Genomic DNA, 18,419 nt, shown 5'->3' with positions numbered 1-18,419 from the left:
CAGAGACAGAAAAATTATTGGCATTCACTAATGCTGTGAACAAAATTCGGGACAAACTGAGGGCATCATCATAGGCAATGTAAGCACCATGAGGGCTAGCACCAGGCAGCTGGTGCTGGTCCGGATGGGCTAGCACCAGCTGCTAGCCTGACGAACGTGAAAACACAGACGCTGCAACCCCACAGCGATGACCGAACACCCGCTAACGAAGTTCACGAGGATGGCTTGGCGGGCGAGTTGGTGTAGCATCATAAAGGGTCAACAGCGCACAAATACGACACACAAGGAAGAGAAGACAGGACAAGCGCTGAACTACAACTGATTTTTTATTTCGCCATGAAAGACATATCAACCAAGACACATCCAATAACAAGGCCGAAAAAATGTGACATAAACACTTATCGCGCGCCCCGCCTTCTACGCCCGTTGCTCCAGATACTGTTTTTTTTTTTTTTTTTTTTGAGAGTGCATTACATTCAACAAATTGTTCCCGGTGTTTCTTCGAGCACCCCCCTTTTTCTCTGCCACCACCATTCACCATCAAACACAGCTTCGAAAGCTTGTTATTAGCAGAGAAAATTACATCAACACCTGCGCGCATGCCAATCTTCTTGACGTATGTGCAACCCTGTGCATACAAGGAACCACCACAAATTTTTCTTTCCTTCGCCTTATCTGATGTTTAATTTTTAATTTAATATGATGTCTAATTTTACTCAAGAACATGTGTGTTGGGTGTACGAGCCCTGTGCGTCAAAACCACTACTTCCTTATTCCTCCAATCACACAAAACTGGTAAAACGGGGCGTTGTTAAGTCTTGTCTAAAAAATTCGTTTTTGAAGTCATGTGCACATTCAGCAGAAAAAAGCTTCATGGCTCAAATCAACCACCTGTTGTCTGCTGGGTACCTGCAACATTTGCTGACCGCAGTGGCTCGTGACTTATTAAAAGAGTTAAAACGTGGTTACCAGTACTGCCCGGAGATAAGGCGAAGGAAAGAAAAATTTGTGGTGGTTCCTTGTATGCACAGGGTTGCACATAACGTCAAGAAGATTGGCATGCGCGCAGGTGTTGATGTAATATTCTCTGCTCCTAACATGCTTTCGAAGCTGTGTCCGGTGGTGAATGGTGGTGGCAGAGAAAAAGGGGGGTGCTCGAAGAAACACAGAGAACAATTTGTTGAATGTAATGAAGGCGTTATTTATTCTCTCCCATTGGATTGTGGAAAAACCTATGTCGGCCAGCCGGGTAGATGCCTTAACGATAGGCTGAGGGAACATAAAAACCTCGTAGGAAAGACGGCTGTTTCGGGCCACCTAGCTGCGCACTGGTAAGATAGTGCCTGCGTGTCGCTGTTCGGGGAGGGCTCAGTCATTGCTAGAGGGAAGGACAGACATACGCGAGAGGTAACCGAGGCACTCGAGATTGAACGTCTTGATGAGAACTGCGCCAGCAGGCCATGTGTTGCACTCTCAGAAAAAGAAAAACAGTATCTGGAGCAACGAGTGTAGAAGGCGGGGGGCGCGCAATAAGTGTTTATGTCATATTTTCTTGGGCCTTGTTATTGGATATGTCTTGGTTGATATGTCTTTCATGGCGAAATAAAAAATCGGTTGTAGTTCAGCGCTTGTCCTGTCTTCTCTTCCTTGTGTGTTGTCATATTTGTGCGCTGTTCGCCCTTTATGAACCCGCTAACCTCGCCCGCTCGATCCAAGTTTCTTCCTTTCTCTCCCCGTATCTGCTCTCTGCTTATCAGTGTCTTTCAAAGCCACGTTGTTGCTCTGTTCCTTTCGCCTCATACTATCGTTCGTTTCCCTTGTCCTGTCAATTTACACTCTTGCCTTTCCTTCTCTCAATTTACTCGGCTGCATCGGCCCTCCCAGCTTATCTCGCGCGTGCTAGGCACAGTGCTGGCGGGCTAGCACAGACGCGTGGAGGGGTGGGGGGCACAAAATATGCATTTCATTTCTTTTAGAAACTTCAGATTTCAGCTAAGGGTTCGCAAATTACGCGTGAGCACACTAAATATAGTAGTTTAAGTAAGTTCTTAGCCCACCTGTCGTGTGAGACTGTCTGCGAGGGCGGCATTTACCCCAATCATACGACACCCCTGTTATACGACATTTTCACACGGTCCCTTAAAAGTCGTACTATCGGGGTTTCGCTGCAATACGGTCACATAAAGTGGAAGCACAAAGCTTTCTCTTTAGTAAAGGTGGAAAGGTTACATCGCATTGCACACCTTAAAAGAAAGTAATCAAAGCTAACACCTGAGATTCTTTAATGAGGTTTTGTCTTCATCGTATAGGTTCTGATCATTTAAGGATCCGACGCAATTTCACTGGAGGATGACCTGGGTGCAGAGAGCACAAGGATGATAAGATGAGCTTCCCTGGTACGAGGTGGCATGCACACAAAACAAAGGACAGCTTTGCATAATTTAGCATGTGCTCCGCAGTGGGGTGCAGCTGCCATTGCATAAATCACAGCTTCCCTGGCTGCACGTTTTTGACTGATTACTAGAGAAACAAAAATTCTGATTATTAGTGCAGTGAATATTGGACAATTTCTCGTATGCCCATTGTTCCGGTGATCACACAGTGACCATTGGAGAAAAAGCTGGTGAGAATTTCAATGCCCCCCAGTGCCCACTGGCACTCATCCTGCCAAATGAAAAATGGTCTGCATTTACTAATTTGCCCAAATGAGTACAGTCTAAATATTCAAGCGACCTTTTGTGCCTGGAAAATTTAATTCATTGCCATGATGCAGCATTTGAGAGTCCATCTTAAACCCATATCAAAGGATACCAGGACATGAGAAGCTTGTGCGCTGGACCTTAATGATAACTCGGTTAAATTCTGATTTTTCAAAGCCAACGGACATTGTGGGATGTTTGCACAATTGAGAAAGGTATGAAAGCTTTGGGTAAACCACAAATTATTGCAACAAGTGCCTTGCCAATGATTTCACGGTGCTCAATCCCCATCGACGATGCCACCGAGCTTATCTTGTGCTTGAGCGTTTCGTGCTGCTGCCATAGGTCAGATAAAGCGGGCTAGCACCAAGCAGCTGTACGCGTGCAATGCAGCCCCTTACAGTAGTGTGGGTGCACATTCCTGTGACACACAGAGGGGGACCATGTGCATTAATGTGCAATCAGTGGCCCCGCATGGCTGCCCTGCAATCTACCCAAGGAAGCTGCTGGTGGTTCAGGGGCCACATCTGGGTTCCGCTCTTATTGCCATTTAAGCAAATCCATGGGTTCAACAAAGTGACGCCTATTTTCCCCATAAAAGTTTACAAAATCAGGTTTGATAGTCAGGTTTCTTCACACGATCACGGCCATATACACATAAAAACCTGCACTGATGTCAGGGGATCAAATCCGGCCTGCAAAATCGACATATTCATAAGATAAAGGTAAAAAAAGGTGGGGGGGCGGGGGGGTTCAACTTCAACTTTAACTATAACAGCCTCTTAGGCATCAGTTTCCTGGCTCTGACTTCTTTGGTGCTTCTTTCATAACCTTCAGCACATTTTAAATGTGCCGCAGTACCGAGGCTCGGTTCATTCAGTTGGCCTGGTTGTATGAAAGGCATCCTGCCTATGAAAAAATCTGCCTTTGGGAGAGAAATGCACCTCTCCCAGTGAATTTGTGCACTTTAGCACCACCCCCAAAGCAGCAAAGCAGCCATACTTCGTTTTCAGATAGGTACAAGCCAGGCACTTCCACTGAGATGGAGAACGTTAATTAAACAGGTTCTTATGCTGCACCCCATGATGGAGAACGTTAATTAAACAGGTTCTTATGCTGCACCCCATGACCTACAAGGTAGAAAATCATCACTATCTGCAACACAAATTCACAGGGTTGAGCCGAGAGAACATTTTATAACATAAAACAAAAATCACCGATCTTGCACAAATTTTGGCATCGCTTGGGCCCGAACCCAGGCCGTTTGTGCCATAGAGTTTCATACATTAAAGGGGTCCTGAAATACCTTCTGCCGATGCATGGATGTACATGTAACCAAATAAAGCAATGTATTAGCAATCTCCTCCCGCAAGAATTTTGTTAAAGCGATGAGTATTAGCTGAGAAATCGTAAATCAAAAACCGCGCATTATCATCGCGCCGCATTTCCTCCTCCTTTCAACTTTTTCTCCGCTGTTGACGGCGCACAAGCCTTCCCTACCATGATGGTGCGCTCCTCAGTGGTGACGTACTTCCGCTATTGCGCTCCTCAGACTGCCGTTGCTACGGGCAAGCTCTTTTGGCTTTTTCATCTTTGTTGACACCATGGATCCTGCACTCCGCTCAAGGCTGGAAAAGCGAACGAAAGACCTGGCCGCATGTGTGTGGCCTGGCCTTGCCCTTTCGCGGTGTACATTGCTGCAGTTGCTATCGGCGGCGAACTCGCAGCCGCACGGGGAGAATCGTGCGCACATTCCCTTTGATGCACTGCACACTGTTTATCCAAAGAAGCGCCGTTTCAGATGTGGCCCCGCTGGTGCCGGGTCTTATTTTGCGGCGGTGGTAATTCCTACCGGCGGCATGTGAAAAAGACATTTTAAACTGATACAGAACCCGTGCACAAAACGCGCTGGTTCGGATCGCTTGATCAGTGGCGATGAACGGGAAGGCGCAGAGCAAACCAGTGCCGCACTCGAGCAGCGTGCACCCGTGTTCTGACAAGCTGCACCCATATCCAGTTTTAGAATAACGTACGCAGCCGTACGCAAACAGTTAGCGAGAGCTATTTTTTGCATCGTTCGCACTGCGCATGCGCCGTATGTTAAGACGCTTCTGCGTTTAGCAGACGGAAGAATAGTGGACGCTATTTCACCAAAATAGCGTGCGCACGTGAGGCCGCTTGCGTTTCTAACATGGCGGCAAGTAGCGCGACAACCAACCACGGTTGCGCTCTTCTGTGGACAGTAATTTGCTTCCCATGAACCAAGTTCTTTGGCCCTGTGTTTTTAAATATGTCGAGTGGTTAGCACGTTGCCCTCATGCAGAAATGTATCGTCATAACATCACTGACTGTCCGAACGAAGCCTGCAGCTAAGCCAAGCCAGCGACCGAAGCTGTGTGTGTGTGTGTGTGTGTGTGCATCGCCTCCTGTATGCACATCAGCCCGGGCCAGCCAACAAAGCCCTCTCCTTCTACTCTGGCCACTCTCCCCCAATCGGTAGCCTTCCCAGCGCTTCAATCATGTGACCAGTTCAGCTTGGGGCAACGCGTGTTGGAGAGCGGCAACGTTGGCAAAACATGCTCCGCCGCGGCTCTGAGCTTTCTAGCGCTGGCGTGAGCACCATTTCTTTGACAATCTCAAACATCGGTTGCTTTGGTAACAAGGCACAAACCACTCTCGAAGTCAGTTACGTTTGAGTGATCCCGGTTCAGCTCGGGGCCCCACCTCGCGACATGTGGGCACTGCAGGCGTACCACTCACTCCCATTGGAAAGTGCGCGATGCGTTTGGCATTGTAAAAATACAGGAGGCGATGGTGTGTGTGTTGTGGACGCGTTTGTTTCACGATGAAATGCGACGTTGTGCTTCCGCGGGTGGATAGTGCTTCCCATGGTCTGGATTATCTTTCTCGAGCGACGTACGACTCAACCTAGCATGGGGTAGTGCAGTGTGCGTGGCTAAAAGCCTTCCCGGCTTGCGCGCCAGTGTGACTTGCTGTTCGTCCCCGCAAATTGCACGTGAGGTGAGTGCCGAATTTACAACGGGCAGGAGGCGGCAACTGATCATCTGTCAATCGCGGTTCAGACTTGCAATGCATGTTGTGACGTGTTCGTTCGAAACGCATCTCTGGATTGTTTTGAAGTTGAATAAAATGTATGCGTCAAACCCGGGCATTCGGCTCAGGGTGTTCTCTGCGATTGCACGAAAGAAGTGCCTTGGGGCTTGTAAGGTTTGACCATGGAGGTCGTCGCACTGCGGGCGCCCCCAGCGACGGAGACGCGGAGACGGCCGTCACTTGGAGGGCCGCTAACAATTAGGCCGTCTCAACGCACGGCGCCTAAGGAAACGAGTAGGGTCGTGTCCGGCCAGGGACAAAAAGGCGCCGCTCTCTTTGACAAGTTGGGTGGCGACGACTATGTGTAGAGGTTCTCCGAATGCACCTTGCTTGGTCTGGGAGTATTGTACCCGGCCTTGCCGTTTCTTGTTTTCTTTGAACTTTCCCTTCCCTCACCGAGGGTATTCATGTCAGGCCCGGCGAGAGGATAGGGGTCTTTTTGCTCTGAACTTGCTGCAGGTCACGGGGAGAGTCCCGCCTGCGCCGGCTGGACCCCGGCAAGCTTCTAAGCCCCACTGCGGGCTAGTTCTGCTCCCCTTGTATATGCCTTGTAAATAATACCTGTACATAAACTGTACATAGCTTGGACATCCGAGTCTGCCTCGTCCCTCACGGCGACATGAGACACCGCGGTGCATTCCTGGTTCCGGAAAAGTCGTGAAATTTACTGGGCTTCAACGCTTTTTTTATGGAACGTACTCAGGTAAGAGAATATCCATGTCGTGTTATGGCCGTGTTGCATTCAATACAAACAATTAAGCGTTTGTTTACACTTGTTTGGATAGTCGTAAAATTCCAAGAACTCTGGCACTCCGCTGGCAGATCACCCGGCGAGCCGACGCTGTGCAGACGACACATCTCTTTGCCGGAAATGCGTGAAAAATCCGCCCAATAGCAGGATGTCTACCTCATGACGTAGACCTGGGAATCGATGACATAGACATGTGAAGATGGCGGCGTCCAAAAACACGAAGGGAAGGGTGAGAAAAAAGCGACAAACTTTGCAGCAAAATTGTGAGCTTTCCGCTGCGCGTAAAAGAGTAATACTTTGCACAATGACGTTGACGTCCCAATATAACGATTGCGCTAGTTCATTTAGTGTGCTCAAAACGCCTTTCAGGGCCCTTTTAACAACTAGAGAGGAATCTGGCGCTGCGATCGTCCGCCGCAATGGGCGTGATGGGTAGTTCTAAATTTGGATTGGCACTCGATGGCTTGTGAAAGGAACTATGGATTGCAGGCAGTTTCGTTTTCGTTTGGGATTTACATGAATGCATTTGCCTATGTTGGAAGAAGTGTTCAAAACTGCATTTCTCCTTGAACTGAATGCCGCACATGCATTGACGCCGCCCTAAGTGGCAATTTTTGTAACTATAGTTGTGAATCAGCCGGGCTATGAATTCATTGCCGGCACAGCAAGCACGGAAACACAAATGACAGCTCTGTATGCGGTGAAGTTGCCTGCGAATTACGAGTTGCGGCGCTGCTCATTCGGAAGAGCAATGTATTTTTGAAGCTGACGACGGCTTCGAATTGCTTGGAACAGCCACACCCCAGGAGAAAACGTAGCTGGTCCCAGCTGGTTTAGGGTTACATTCCCAGCTGTGACCAGCTAGTTCCAGCTGGGACCAGCTGGGCCCAGCTGGGAATTTAACCATACACCAGCTGGGACCAGCTTCATTTTCTCCTGGGACTTCATGTCCAATGCCTTCTCCTACGGCATAGACCAGCAGTGCCGGTGGCTAATAGGAATGCAACTTGTTGAATGCCCCTAATTCAGGCTAGAATAACTTCTCCAAAGGTAATAAATTTCTTTTTTTATGAGCACAAAACTTCTCTTAATAATAAAAACTGCAAGCGCCGAAACTTTTACAATTTACAAATACCTTTTAAGGAAGTGGCGGCAAATGGCAAGCCTACTACACTAACCTCCTCAACTTCGCGCCTGCTTTTTATTTAAACGCGCCGTTTTATCACGAACTTTTCTTGTTCGTCATGTGATTTGTTCACAGCGAAATGCGCAATAAGAGCTTTTTGACAAAAAACAATTTGGGCAGCCATAGGCCTGTTTCGATCCCACGCAATCCGGATCCAGAACTACCCATCATTCTCACCGAAGCATAAGCGCAGCTTCAGTGTTTGTGTTGACACTATCGCCAGTTTCCCCTCTAGTTATTATTGTATGAAACTCTATGGTTTGCGCCCAAATGCGCAATCGTACCCTTAGGCTACTAAGGCCGAACAGCAGAGTTCTTGTAGCATTTGCTCAAAGAAAATAGGAGTGTTTGAAGCGTGCCAGCGGGCACATGGGAGGGAGAGGGCCTACAACCTGCAGGCACATGGGAGGGCGAGGGCCTACAACCTGCGGGCACATGGGAGGGGGAGGGCCTACTACCTGCAAGGCCTGCGGGTCAAAGGAGAGACGCAGGGTGTCGCCCATCGCAGTGCCGCCCTGCTGGACCACGAGGGTCGTGGTGGCAGCCGTCGTCGTCGGCACATTTGCTGCTCTGCGCCGTCGTCCCGTCGGCCTCTCTTCGATCAGCGTCTCGACATTCTGCAGGGCGTCGGAGTCGTCCAGGTCGTCCTCCATCTCCTCCTCCTCCTCATCCTCACCCATATCTGTGTTCAATGGAGAGCAAGAGCACCATACCGTTAGATGCGTTTGCACTGCTACCTAGCACATTTCTACAGCAGAACCACGCTGTCACAAATGGTGCATCTCTACACAGTAATAACTCAACTATCACATTTCTTAATGATCGTTGCATAAGCTTGTCCATAACACCAAAGTCAGCAACTTGGCCAATATCTGCTAAGACGTACGTGCAACCATGTTCCAGAGCTGCTTTTAGGGTTCTTTTTCTTTTTAAGTTTTAGTTTTATTCGGACAGCAAGCACTGTTGTCTTGGGGACTGACAAATAAACAATTACACGCACCTGACGTCGTCAACTGTCAGCCCCCTTGCCTGCCAGCAGCTTTCACGCCTAGGCTTGATTGATTGTAGGGTTTAACGCACTGGCGCAATGCAGGCGGTGAGGCGCGCCATAGTGGAGGGCTCCGGATTAATTTTGACCACCTGGGGGTCTTTAACGTGCGCCGAAATCTCACGGGCATTTTTGCTTTTCGCCTCCATCAGAAAGGCGGCCGCAGCAGCCGGGAATCGAACCTGCGTCCTCGTGCTCGGCACACCTAAGCTCAGAGACGTGCTAGGAGCACTGCCATTCCATGCAAGACGCTGAGTGCAGCAGCACGCGTCGTACCGAGCCGTGCGTCGTCCACGATGAGCCCGTGTGCGGTGCGCTTGTGCATGGCCAGGGTGGAGGTCTGGCGGTAGTTCTTGCCGCACAGGTTGCACAGGTAGGGCTTGCTGTGCGTGTGCACCACGTGGTGCTTGTACAGGGACGAGTACTCCGTGAAGCGCTTGCCGCACGATGGCACCAGGCACACGTACGGCTTCTCCCCTGCGTGGGCACGGGCAGGGGGTACGGGTTTGGCAACGCAGCAAGTAGCATAGAGAAAATGTAGCAGAGGTCCCCACGCCTTCCCCACGTGTCTTCTTGTCAAGCAACAGGCTTCCTTACGGCAGCTCCGGCGTCAATTACCAACATTGACTTACAGCCATACACAGCTCCGTCAGCGCATATAAACGCATAACGACAACCTCGGAACTGCATTTGCAGGTCAAGGGAAGTCATTCCATCTTCAAGGGCTGGCAGAGGTCTACCATATTGATTCGATTGTAAGGCGGTCACGATTATAAGGCGAGGGTGTAGTTTCTAGAGTAAACTAATCCCGGGCCATCTCCACTAACGCGAAACCTGGTGAGGGGCGAAGCACGCAGTGTATAAGTGTATTCTTGGCGCCTTGGCGTTTTTGCCAATGGATATGAAACCGCTGGGGGATACAGGTATACAGCTTTGCTGTAAAAGTCTCTTGCCTTTGAAGCATGAAGCGCTCTAGCGCGAGGCATACCGTAAGTACCCGATTCTAACACGCCCCCGATTCTAACGCGCACCCGATTTTCCAGGCAAAAAACCAAAAAAACTTGCACCTCCGTTTGTAACGCGCAAGGAACTTTGTGAGCAAGAAAATCGAATGCGAGAGAAACGGGTGATTTATTCCCCTAAGTAATCTCACTCGTCTCACTCCTCGTAGCTCTCCGAGAGCTCCTTGTCGCCTTCCGCTGACCGCAACATCTCGTCATTGGTGCCGTCAAGCGCGTTCGCGATGCCACACTTCTGAACGAACGTTCAACCATGTTCGATGGGATCGTGGCCCACGCCTCGCATGCCCATCCCGCGAGCTTCTCCAGAGGCATACGCTTCAGCCAACCGCTCGTTGTGAACGCGTGGGAGCCGCTCGTAAGCCGCGGAAGCGGGACACCTTCGTTGCCGCTGCTGCCATTGCTGTTATCAAGCACGCAAGTGAAATAATTTGAGGATTTGTGTGAACGCCGAAAGAAAAGCCTAGGCGCCTAGACCCGAAAAATTGTTGCTAAAAGCTTTGGCGCCATCTTGACATGGCGATGGCGATGGGTGGAACGAAATTTCAGCTGTTTCGGCAGTTTCGGTTTCGTATCCGATTCTAACGCGCATGCGATTTTTCGGCCTATTTTTGCGGAAAAAAGGTGCACGTTAGAATCGGGTAATTACGGTAAATGAGTGTCCCAGTGTTTTTTCAGTACTTCTTACGTTCTAGCGCGAGGCGTAAACCGGTATTTTAGTACCGTGACTACATGAGACGAACGACGATTACAACGACGACGACAGGAGACGCCAACAGCCCCAGCCCCTAAGGGGATTCGCCTCTAAAAATTGCCATATATATTTATATCGAGCTCCCAATATCAGGTGGGGTATGACATTAAGACTACAGATTTTGGAAAAAAGCCTTGCTTCATATTCGAATAAATATGATAGGTGTGTGGCAGAAACACTCCTCTCAAGCATGAAAACAACACCTCAGGTGAGGGGAACGGCCTAACAGCAAGGCACCTGGCCCCAGGCTGTGCTGGTCAGCGTCCCCATCACCTTGGCAAAGTATGAGCGAGACCGACCTGTGTGTATGCGGATGTGGTTCTTGTAGTTGGTGGCGCTGGCGAAGGAGCGTCCGCAGTTCTCCTCCTTGCAGACGTAGGGGCGCTCGCCTGTGTGCGTGCGCATGTGCACCTTGCGGATGTTGGACGTGGTGAAGGCACGGGTGCAGCCCTCAAAGGGGCACCGGAAGGGGCGCTCCCCTGCATTGGGCGAGAGGGGGCCGTCAAGGGAATCGTCCGCGTCGAGGACACAGCACGTGATGACAAGTGGTGGATGCAGTCATTCCACTCTCACTCTGCTCAGCTCAGCCCTGTTCTTTTTAGATGGAAGAACACCAAAACAGGGACAACGAGTGCCCCACAACACAACAGTGTGTTCCCCTTGGTGAGAAGGACTTGCCCCCAACTGAATTCCATGTGAGCACAAGACCACTCATCTACCCGCCAAAAGGGACAGCAACACATCCTTCCACTCATCCACCATGGTCTCCCAGTGCTCCTCCCGGCTCCTCATGGTCTCGCATAAGGAGCAGGGTGACCTATCCAATGTCTTCTGTGATGAGTGGGGCTGTTTTAGTGAGGACGAGGGCATGGTGATGACAATGGGGACGCCACGGTCTACGTACATGCATGTACGGAAAAGAATGTTTGCCTTCCAAGCACCCATTATGCTATATTCCTAACAGAACACTTACAACACAACCACCAGTGCCCCTCTTATGGCTATTTCTAACCAAGTTGGTTATGCTTCGGTCCATATGGAGAAGCCGCACCATATATTACAGGCTGTGGCAGTCCCCAAAAAAGTAACATGGGAAAGGAATGTTAAACCTGTCTATTGCCGCAATCTGGAGGATCAAGTTCTGCAGTACAATGCACCAGTGAATGAAATGGCGCAAAAAGTGGACATTCACTGGTGGACTGTGGACCGTCACTGGTCTTGGTGACAGCATTTCTGTATTTATTTTCGTGAAAGGCTTGCCGCCTACGTAGCTACTTCCCTACTTATTTATTTTGAGTGTTTTCAGTAATACTTGCTCGTAATAGTATACCGTTATGAGAGTTAGCTTCAGCACAATTGTTGCGGGTCTTTTTTTGAAGAAAAAAAATTGACACTTGAACTTATTTGTTGTTTCGAGATGCTAACTTCTTCGTCATTTCTACCTGCATTGGTATTTACTTACATCATACTTGGTCAGACGTGTCGTGGCAAAACTTCTCGATGCTAGGCTATTTTCACTATTCACCAACGGAATGAAGAGATTTTGCGCTCTTTGTTGTTGTTAGTTAACGGGCGAATCTAACCTTGCAAGGTGTGCCGGAAATTTCTCCATCCAATCAGTGCCTTTAATAAAAAACTATAGGTTGTAATCACTGGCATGGCGCGCATGCCGGCAACCATGTATGTCGCCTTAGCAACGGGACGCAAGGGCTCGGGCATGGTGTAGCTTGCGTAACGTGTCCCAGCAAGCTCAAAAGCATTCATGACCTTGTCGTTAGATACTGTTTCGCGCAGCGTCCAACAACCTACCTGTCACAAGACATGAGTGACATTGTTGGCACAGATCAACTGATTGCCAACTGCCGTGTTTTGGTATCACCCACGGATTGCTCACCTGTCAGTGAGCGCGCTAGTTTCCCAGCTAACAACTCGCACCCCACCATTAACTGCGGCTCCATTCTCCAGTGGTGATGCAGAGTTCCATAGGGCAAGTAGAGCATCACCACACAATGACACTGCTATCATTCATATCTGTTGACTTTGACACCATGGCCGAGAGTCGGTTGGTGCAGACGACAGACTCTGGGGCCTGTTCTTTTCTTTCTTTTTTTTTTTCCTGCGAGATGCGGATGCATGCACAGACATGGTGAGCACAGTCATGGTGGTTTTTAGTGTTGCCAAGAGAAGAAATCGTCCGCTAAACTTTTATATTAATACCATGTATAAGCAGCGAATCACCAAACTTCACATAGGCTTGTGTCCTTGCTGGCTAATAAGCTATTGTGGATGTAGAGAATAGAGAACCATAGTTTACCACAAAGGGCCATCTTTTTACTTTTAAATAAACCTTCCTTTTTTGTCTTATCTGACGACCATGGTGCCTCCATTACAACCCCCTATCTCAAACAAGGACTAGAGGTGTTTTCTACTGAGGTGTTACCACGGGACTGCTGCACTGGGGCTGCGCTATGCTCAACCTTTATGGCTTCTGTTCTCACTGCTCAAATGTGCAGACGCCTCTGTGCAGGTTGGTGAAGGCATAAAAAGACTAGAAGTGAGAGGCTTCTCTCTACACCTACCAAGCACTGCGCCCCAGAAATTGAAAGGGCTGCTTTTTACGGCCTAGCAGCTGCCTCTACAGCACTAGCTGTGTAGTGTGGCTCTTAGTGAGAATATCCTCAGCGGAAGGGGAAAGGTACTTGACATTCTACGTTCTGGCACCCGACACAAAAGGCGTTTCATTGAAACTAGACCAATGGCAACACTGAAAGAGAGCCATCCACAAATCTGACAATGCTTCAAACCTTAGTGCTTCTAAATTACCGCAGGAAACATAGGCACACTTGGCAAATCATGAAACCAGCAAATCTTGGCAAATCAGCAAAATAAGAAGAGAAAGAGAGAGAGAGAGAGAGACCAGTCATGTCTGCGCAAGTTTTAAGCCACAGGTTTCCCATTTTCTGCGGCCTGCCGAAAACGCTTCTTAATGCTGCTCTCACACAAAGTCGTCTGAATACTACAACCCTGATGTTCTTGTCCCCACCTCTACATTGAATAGAATTCTTCCTCCTCCCCCACTCCACTTAAAAGAAGATCTTAACTGTTCGGCCAGTCCTGTCAGTACTCTCCAACCACGTGCTCCTCTTCATAAGGCAATCTGTTGCATTCAACAACTCTGACCTTTTTTTGTGTGTCTCAGCCTCAGTACAGCTAGTGCATGTAGTCATTGACAGTTCTCAGTTAGCGACAATTGTCATGCGCACAGAACAGTCCCGCCATAAAATGGGTGAGAGAAAATAGAAAAAAGGACGCACACAAGAATGCATTTTCTAACACCATACAAGCAAAGAAACCAAGGGGTGCTTGAACATATTTAGATTGCTTGCGCGTCGTTGAAAGCAATACCTTTCAGTGGGTAAGCGTGCGTCCCTCTCTGTTTGCTCCCACGTAATAATAATTTCAAAACTTTTTTCAAGAGGAATTTACAAATACACAAAAGCATGACAGCAGGCAATGGCTGCAACTCCCACACATGCAAGCACACAAAGACCGCCTCAGATACGCAAAGGACAGATGACGCGAACCTTTAGGAGAGGAATCCTCCTTCTTCGGGATGATGCCACGCATCACTGCCACTCAAGAGAAAAATCCCATGAGTGATGGCCCCACCCTTCACATGACTGCCACTCTTAACCAGACTTGTACATGTTACAGAAAATAAGTAACCGATTACAATTACTTCCTATAAAATGTAATTGATTGCAAGAAGCCTCCATAATGGAGACACAGCACCAGTGACGAAAACCGCTAAAAGATTGAAGAGCTGGGCAGCTAAGCGCACCGTTGTGTGGTCGCGCCTCCGCGCTCTCTGTGAAAGCTGCTGATTTGGGTGTAATGGGAGGTGGGCTGCGGCGACAATCTGACAGGATGGGGGGTCCCTACTGAGAGGCCAAATAATTTCGGGACGAGAACTGCTGTAGAATGCTTGTTACAACCTGATTCTGAAAAGAATTGACTACCGGTAATCAATTACAAGAAAATGTAATTGAATTACCCAGAACATTAGTTTCAAAAAAGTAATCAATTACATTACAAGAAACTGTGATTACAAGCAATCAATTACTTGTAACGTGTTACGTACAGCTCTGCTCTTAATGTGAGGAAGAGTGGGATTACCGCCACCACTTCTCACAGGAGGCGGAAGCCTCACACTCATCGTTCGGCTCAGCCAGCCACGCAGGTGGCCCCAGTGGCTCACCTGTGTGCGTGCGCACGTGCTTCTGCAGGTCCCCCGAGGTCTTGAAGGTCTTGGTGCAGCCGTCGTGCACGCAGCGGTAGGGCGTCTCGCCCGTGTGCACCCGCGTGTGGCTCTTGAGGCCGTAGCCCGTCACAAAGCTCTTGTTGCAGCCGGCCACCAGGCACTTGAAGGGCCGGTCGCCCGTGTGCGTGCGCTCATGCACCTGCGTGCGTTGGGAGAGGAGAGCCCCCTTTCATCAGCAGGGCGCCACTCTCGCAACCGCAGTGATGACAAAGGCTGGAACACATCCTCCCAGGTATCCATGAGCCAACCATTCGTGCGCAGGACTGCTTACAAATACCAGAAGAAAAACTGTCCTCTAAAAAAGCGTGTCACTGATGGTCTCACGAACACTGAGGCCACTTGCTTGGGTAGCGGACAAAAATGTAGTTTCAGCTCAGTTTAGTTCCACTTAAGCGCTGTCTTGCTTGCTCCTTGAAACGACTTTACTCAAAATTTCTTTGTGGCTGTGTTTAACTCGCGTGGCTGTGTGTAACTAGCTTGGCTTTCGAAGCCTCTGTGGGATGCCATGACACCCGAACGCTGCGTGGCTCTACTTGCGTCCAGCGAGCGAGCTACGACGACAAGGCAAGCCCCTACAGTGCTCTGCAATTAAAAAGAAATTCCGACAAGGCCATACCTTGAGGTGGTGAGGTGTCGTGTAGAGCTTGCCACAGCCTTCATAGCCGCACAGGAAGCCGCCCTTTTCACTTGTACCCGTGCTCGAGCTTCCATTTGCTACAGGAACGTTCTGTGGCAGAAACAAAGAAACACACAAACAATAAAATCACACTAGCAAACTGCATCACTGCTCCTCTACCACAAAAGAAGTTTGGAGTTACAAAAGCAGGCTTCCAAACTGCCTCAGATGACTGCTAGCTCTGCAGATAAACTCACATCTGTGGTTCCTGCACTGCTCTCCTCTTGACAGCTTTCATTTGATGCCTGCAAATGTAGAAAAAAATGAAGACCTAGTGCTGACTGCCCCATGGACTAACAAGTCTTTTGCAAAGCCTGAAACGAAAGCTAAATTAAAGCTAAGAAAGAAAGGGATGCAAACACGGTGTAGCCAGGGTAAGCTACAAACCTTTCACCTTCAAAGTACATAAGCAGGCTTACGTGCCGCAAGGAAAGGACCCCTTCAATAGACAATGTATAAAGTATGAGCTCCATAAAAATTTTTTTTATTGATTGATTATGGGGTTTAACACGCCGAAACTACAGAGGTTATGAGGTGCACCATAGTGGAGGGTTCTGGATTAGTTTTGACCACCTGGGGATCTTTAATGTGAGCCGACACCTCAAACACACGGCGTTTTTGCTTTTCGCCTCCACCAGAAAAGCGGCTGCCGCAGCCAGGAATCTAACCCACGTCCTTGTGCCCTGCAGCACAACGCCTTAGCCACTGAGCCACCGCAGCAAGCCACCGCAGAGAGAGAAAGAACTTTTTTTTTGCTAAATTACTGTATTTACTAGAATCTAACGCACCCTCGATTGTAACGTGCACCCATTTTTCACGGTCCGAAGAAGAAAGAAACGCTATGTCCTCGATTGTAACGCGCACTACACTCATTATTTAATACAAAAATGCAACTTTTTCTCACTTGGAACAAGCAAGGTTTATTCCGAAGGTGGCACGAAATGAAATTATTGTCGGCAAGACAGTCATCAGGACGATGGTCCGGGGCAGCGATGGCAGCTCTGTCGTTACAGGTCTCTGAGTTGCTCGCTGCTGCTGCACGTACTCCGTCAGCGGGTCTTTTATTTGGGGATATCGCCCCCTCTTTGATCCGCTGAACCCTGTCTGTGTCGCATTGCCTGGGAAAATTTTCTCTTTCTGTTTGCACCAGTCCTGCACGCAAATGTCCGGAACACTGAATGCACGTGATGCAGCCCGGTTTCCATCGCTTTCCGTGCACAAGATTACTTTCTTCTTAAACGCAGCATTGTGGGGGGAACCCGCCGTGCCTTCGCAATGGGACATTCCATGGCGGAAAGAACAGAGGAACGCAAAAAAAGACTACACAGACAACAAAGGCAAAAATGCGCCGACTACAACGCGCTGGTTACGCATTCAGTAGTCAAGCAGCCATCTTAAAATGTCGATGGGGATATGGCACCGCAGTTTTGAGTCGTACTCGATTGTAACGCGCATGTGATTTTGGGACCTATCTTTCCAGAAAAAAGGTGCGTGTTAGACTCGAGTAAATACGGTAAACAACATAAATACCTGCTGTTAATTCCAAAGCTTGTTCAAATGAATGCTGCTGAAAACCGTGTTCTACAGAACTGCCCACACCAGAATGCCTAACCCAAACCCAAACCTTAACGGAACCCAAACCTTAACTTCCGGAACGGGGCCCACCTGAGAACCGAGAGATTCCAATCCGAAAGCAGCCTCGGACACGTCTGTGCCGAACAGCTGCTCTGCGGTGGTCGTGGTGGAGATGTAGGCGGTGGAGCCATCCTCCAGGGTGACTGCCTGCAGACCCTCTGCACTCAAGACAGCAGAAACACCACAATCAACACACGGGCAGCAAAATGCAACACCCCTGCCCTCTCGGAAATAAAGCGCAGATTACTGAAATGCAAGAGGTGACACTCATGTTTAGTGCTAAGGGGAATAGCCAACGATGGCATTTGGCCAGCACAGTCGACTTTCATTATAATGAACCTTAACAATCCAGTAGAAAACCACCACTGTATAATGGCTATGTCTGAGACACGACACAGGGCACAAATTACTCTTGCAGCCCAACTGTGCAGGGCTTCTCTTGTTATTACTTTAAAAGGAACTGATTGATAGAAGGCTATTTGAGCTGCCTTGATGAACTTGTGATATTGATGAAAAATTGGGAGGGTGTACACACTGTTGCACGTCATATTTTTCTGGCTTAAACAGCAGGTAATTCAGTCATTGTAAACTGACACCACTCTTCAAGAAAATATACCTAAAGTTTAGTGAGGTATAACAGACACAGCCATGTAACTAAGCCCATTACAAAGAAATTGAATGTTCGTTACACATGGATTCATTATCATGCCGATTGTGCATGATGAGAAGAAACTTTCGTATTGAATTATGACTTCCCAGGTGGCACAGCATCCCTTTCACAGCTAAACTAATGCTTTCACATTGCTTGGGAAGGCCATCACTACAAAGACAAAGGAGCTCAGAGCAGAAACTAACATGCACAAACAAAGAAAAAGAAATCAAACGAGACAACTGTTCCCTGCCCTGGTGTGACCAACAGTACCGTACACCACCTGTCAGTCGCTAAGGCCCCTCATGTCACGAACGTGGGAGGGAGGGCAAACCTGTGGCCCCAGAGAGGAACACGCACCTATGGCTCCCCTGGGCCCCGCCTGTATGTAGGCCGTCGAGCCGTCTTCCAGCGTGACGGCATGTGTGGTGCCTCCCAGCAGCTTGCCATCCAGGCCCTGGAGGAACGCTGTGGACCCGTCCTCCAGCTTCACTCCCAGGCCGCACGGATCGACCTCCTTCAACAACAAGACAAGACATAGCATTTGCTTCACACCCACCACTTATG

The 18,419-nt window shown here is 48.9% G+C and overlaps 1 protein-coding gene across 6 annotated transcripts in view; it reads right to left on the bottom strand.

Annotated features, from left to right (window-relative positions):
- Nucleotides 1-18,419, bottom strand: part of LOC144173962 (uncharacterized) — a 32,190-nt gene that overhangs the window by 600 nt on the left and 13,171 nt on the right. For all 6 annotated transcript variants that reach the window (XM_077702341.1, XM_077702342.1, XM_077702337.1 and 3 more), the window contains exons 4-11: nt 18,213-18,369; nt 17,234-17,361; nt 15,766-15,813; nt 15,509-15,619; nt 14,830-15,031; nt 10,871-11,050; nt 9,075-9,275; nt 8,209-8,432 (exon numbers count right to left, since the gene is read on the bottom strand). In XM_077702341.1, the coding sequence (XP_077558467.1) occupies nt 8,209-8,432; nt 9,075-9,275; nt 10,871-11,050; nt 14,830-15,031; nt 15,509-15,619; nt 15,766-15,813; nt 17,234-17,361; nt 18,213-18,369 (1,251 nt within the window). The remainder of the gene's footprint in view (nt 1-8,208; nt 8,433-9,074; nt 9,276-10,870; nt 11,051-14,829; nt 15,032-15,508; nt 15,620-15,765; nt 15,814-17,233; nt 17,362-18,212; nt 18,370-18,419) is intronic.

This window comes from Haemaphysalis longicornis, unplaced genomic scaffold (assembly GCF_048455015.1).
Source record: "Haemaphysalis longicornis isolate Haplotype H1 unplaced genomic scaffold, Haemaphysalis longicornis Haplotype H1 scaffold_3, whole genome shotgun sequence".
NCBI classification, from domain to species: Eukaryota; Metazoa; Arthropoda; class Arachnida; order Ixodida; family Ixodidae; genus Haemaphysalis; species Haemaphysalis longicornis.
Note: the sequence above shows the minus strand (reverse complement) of the source record. Positions and strands in the feature narration are given on the sequence as shown.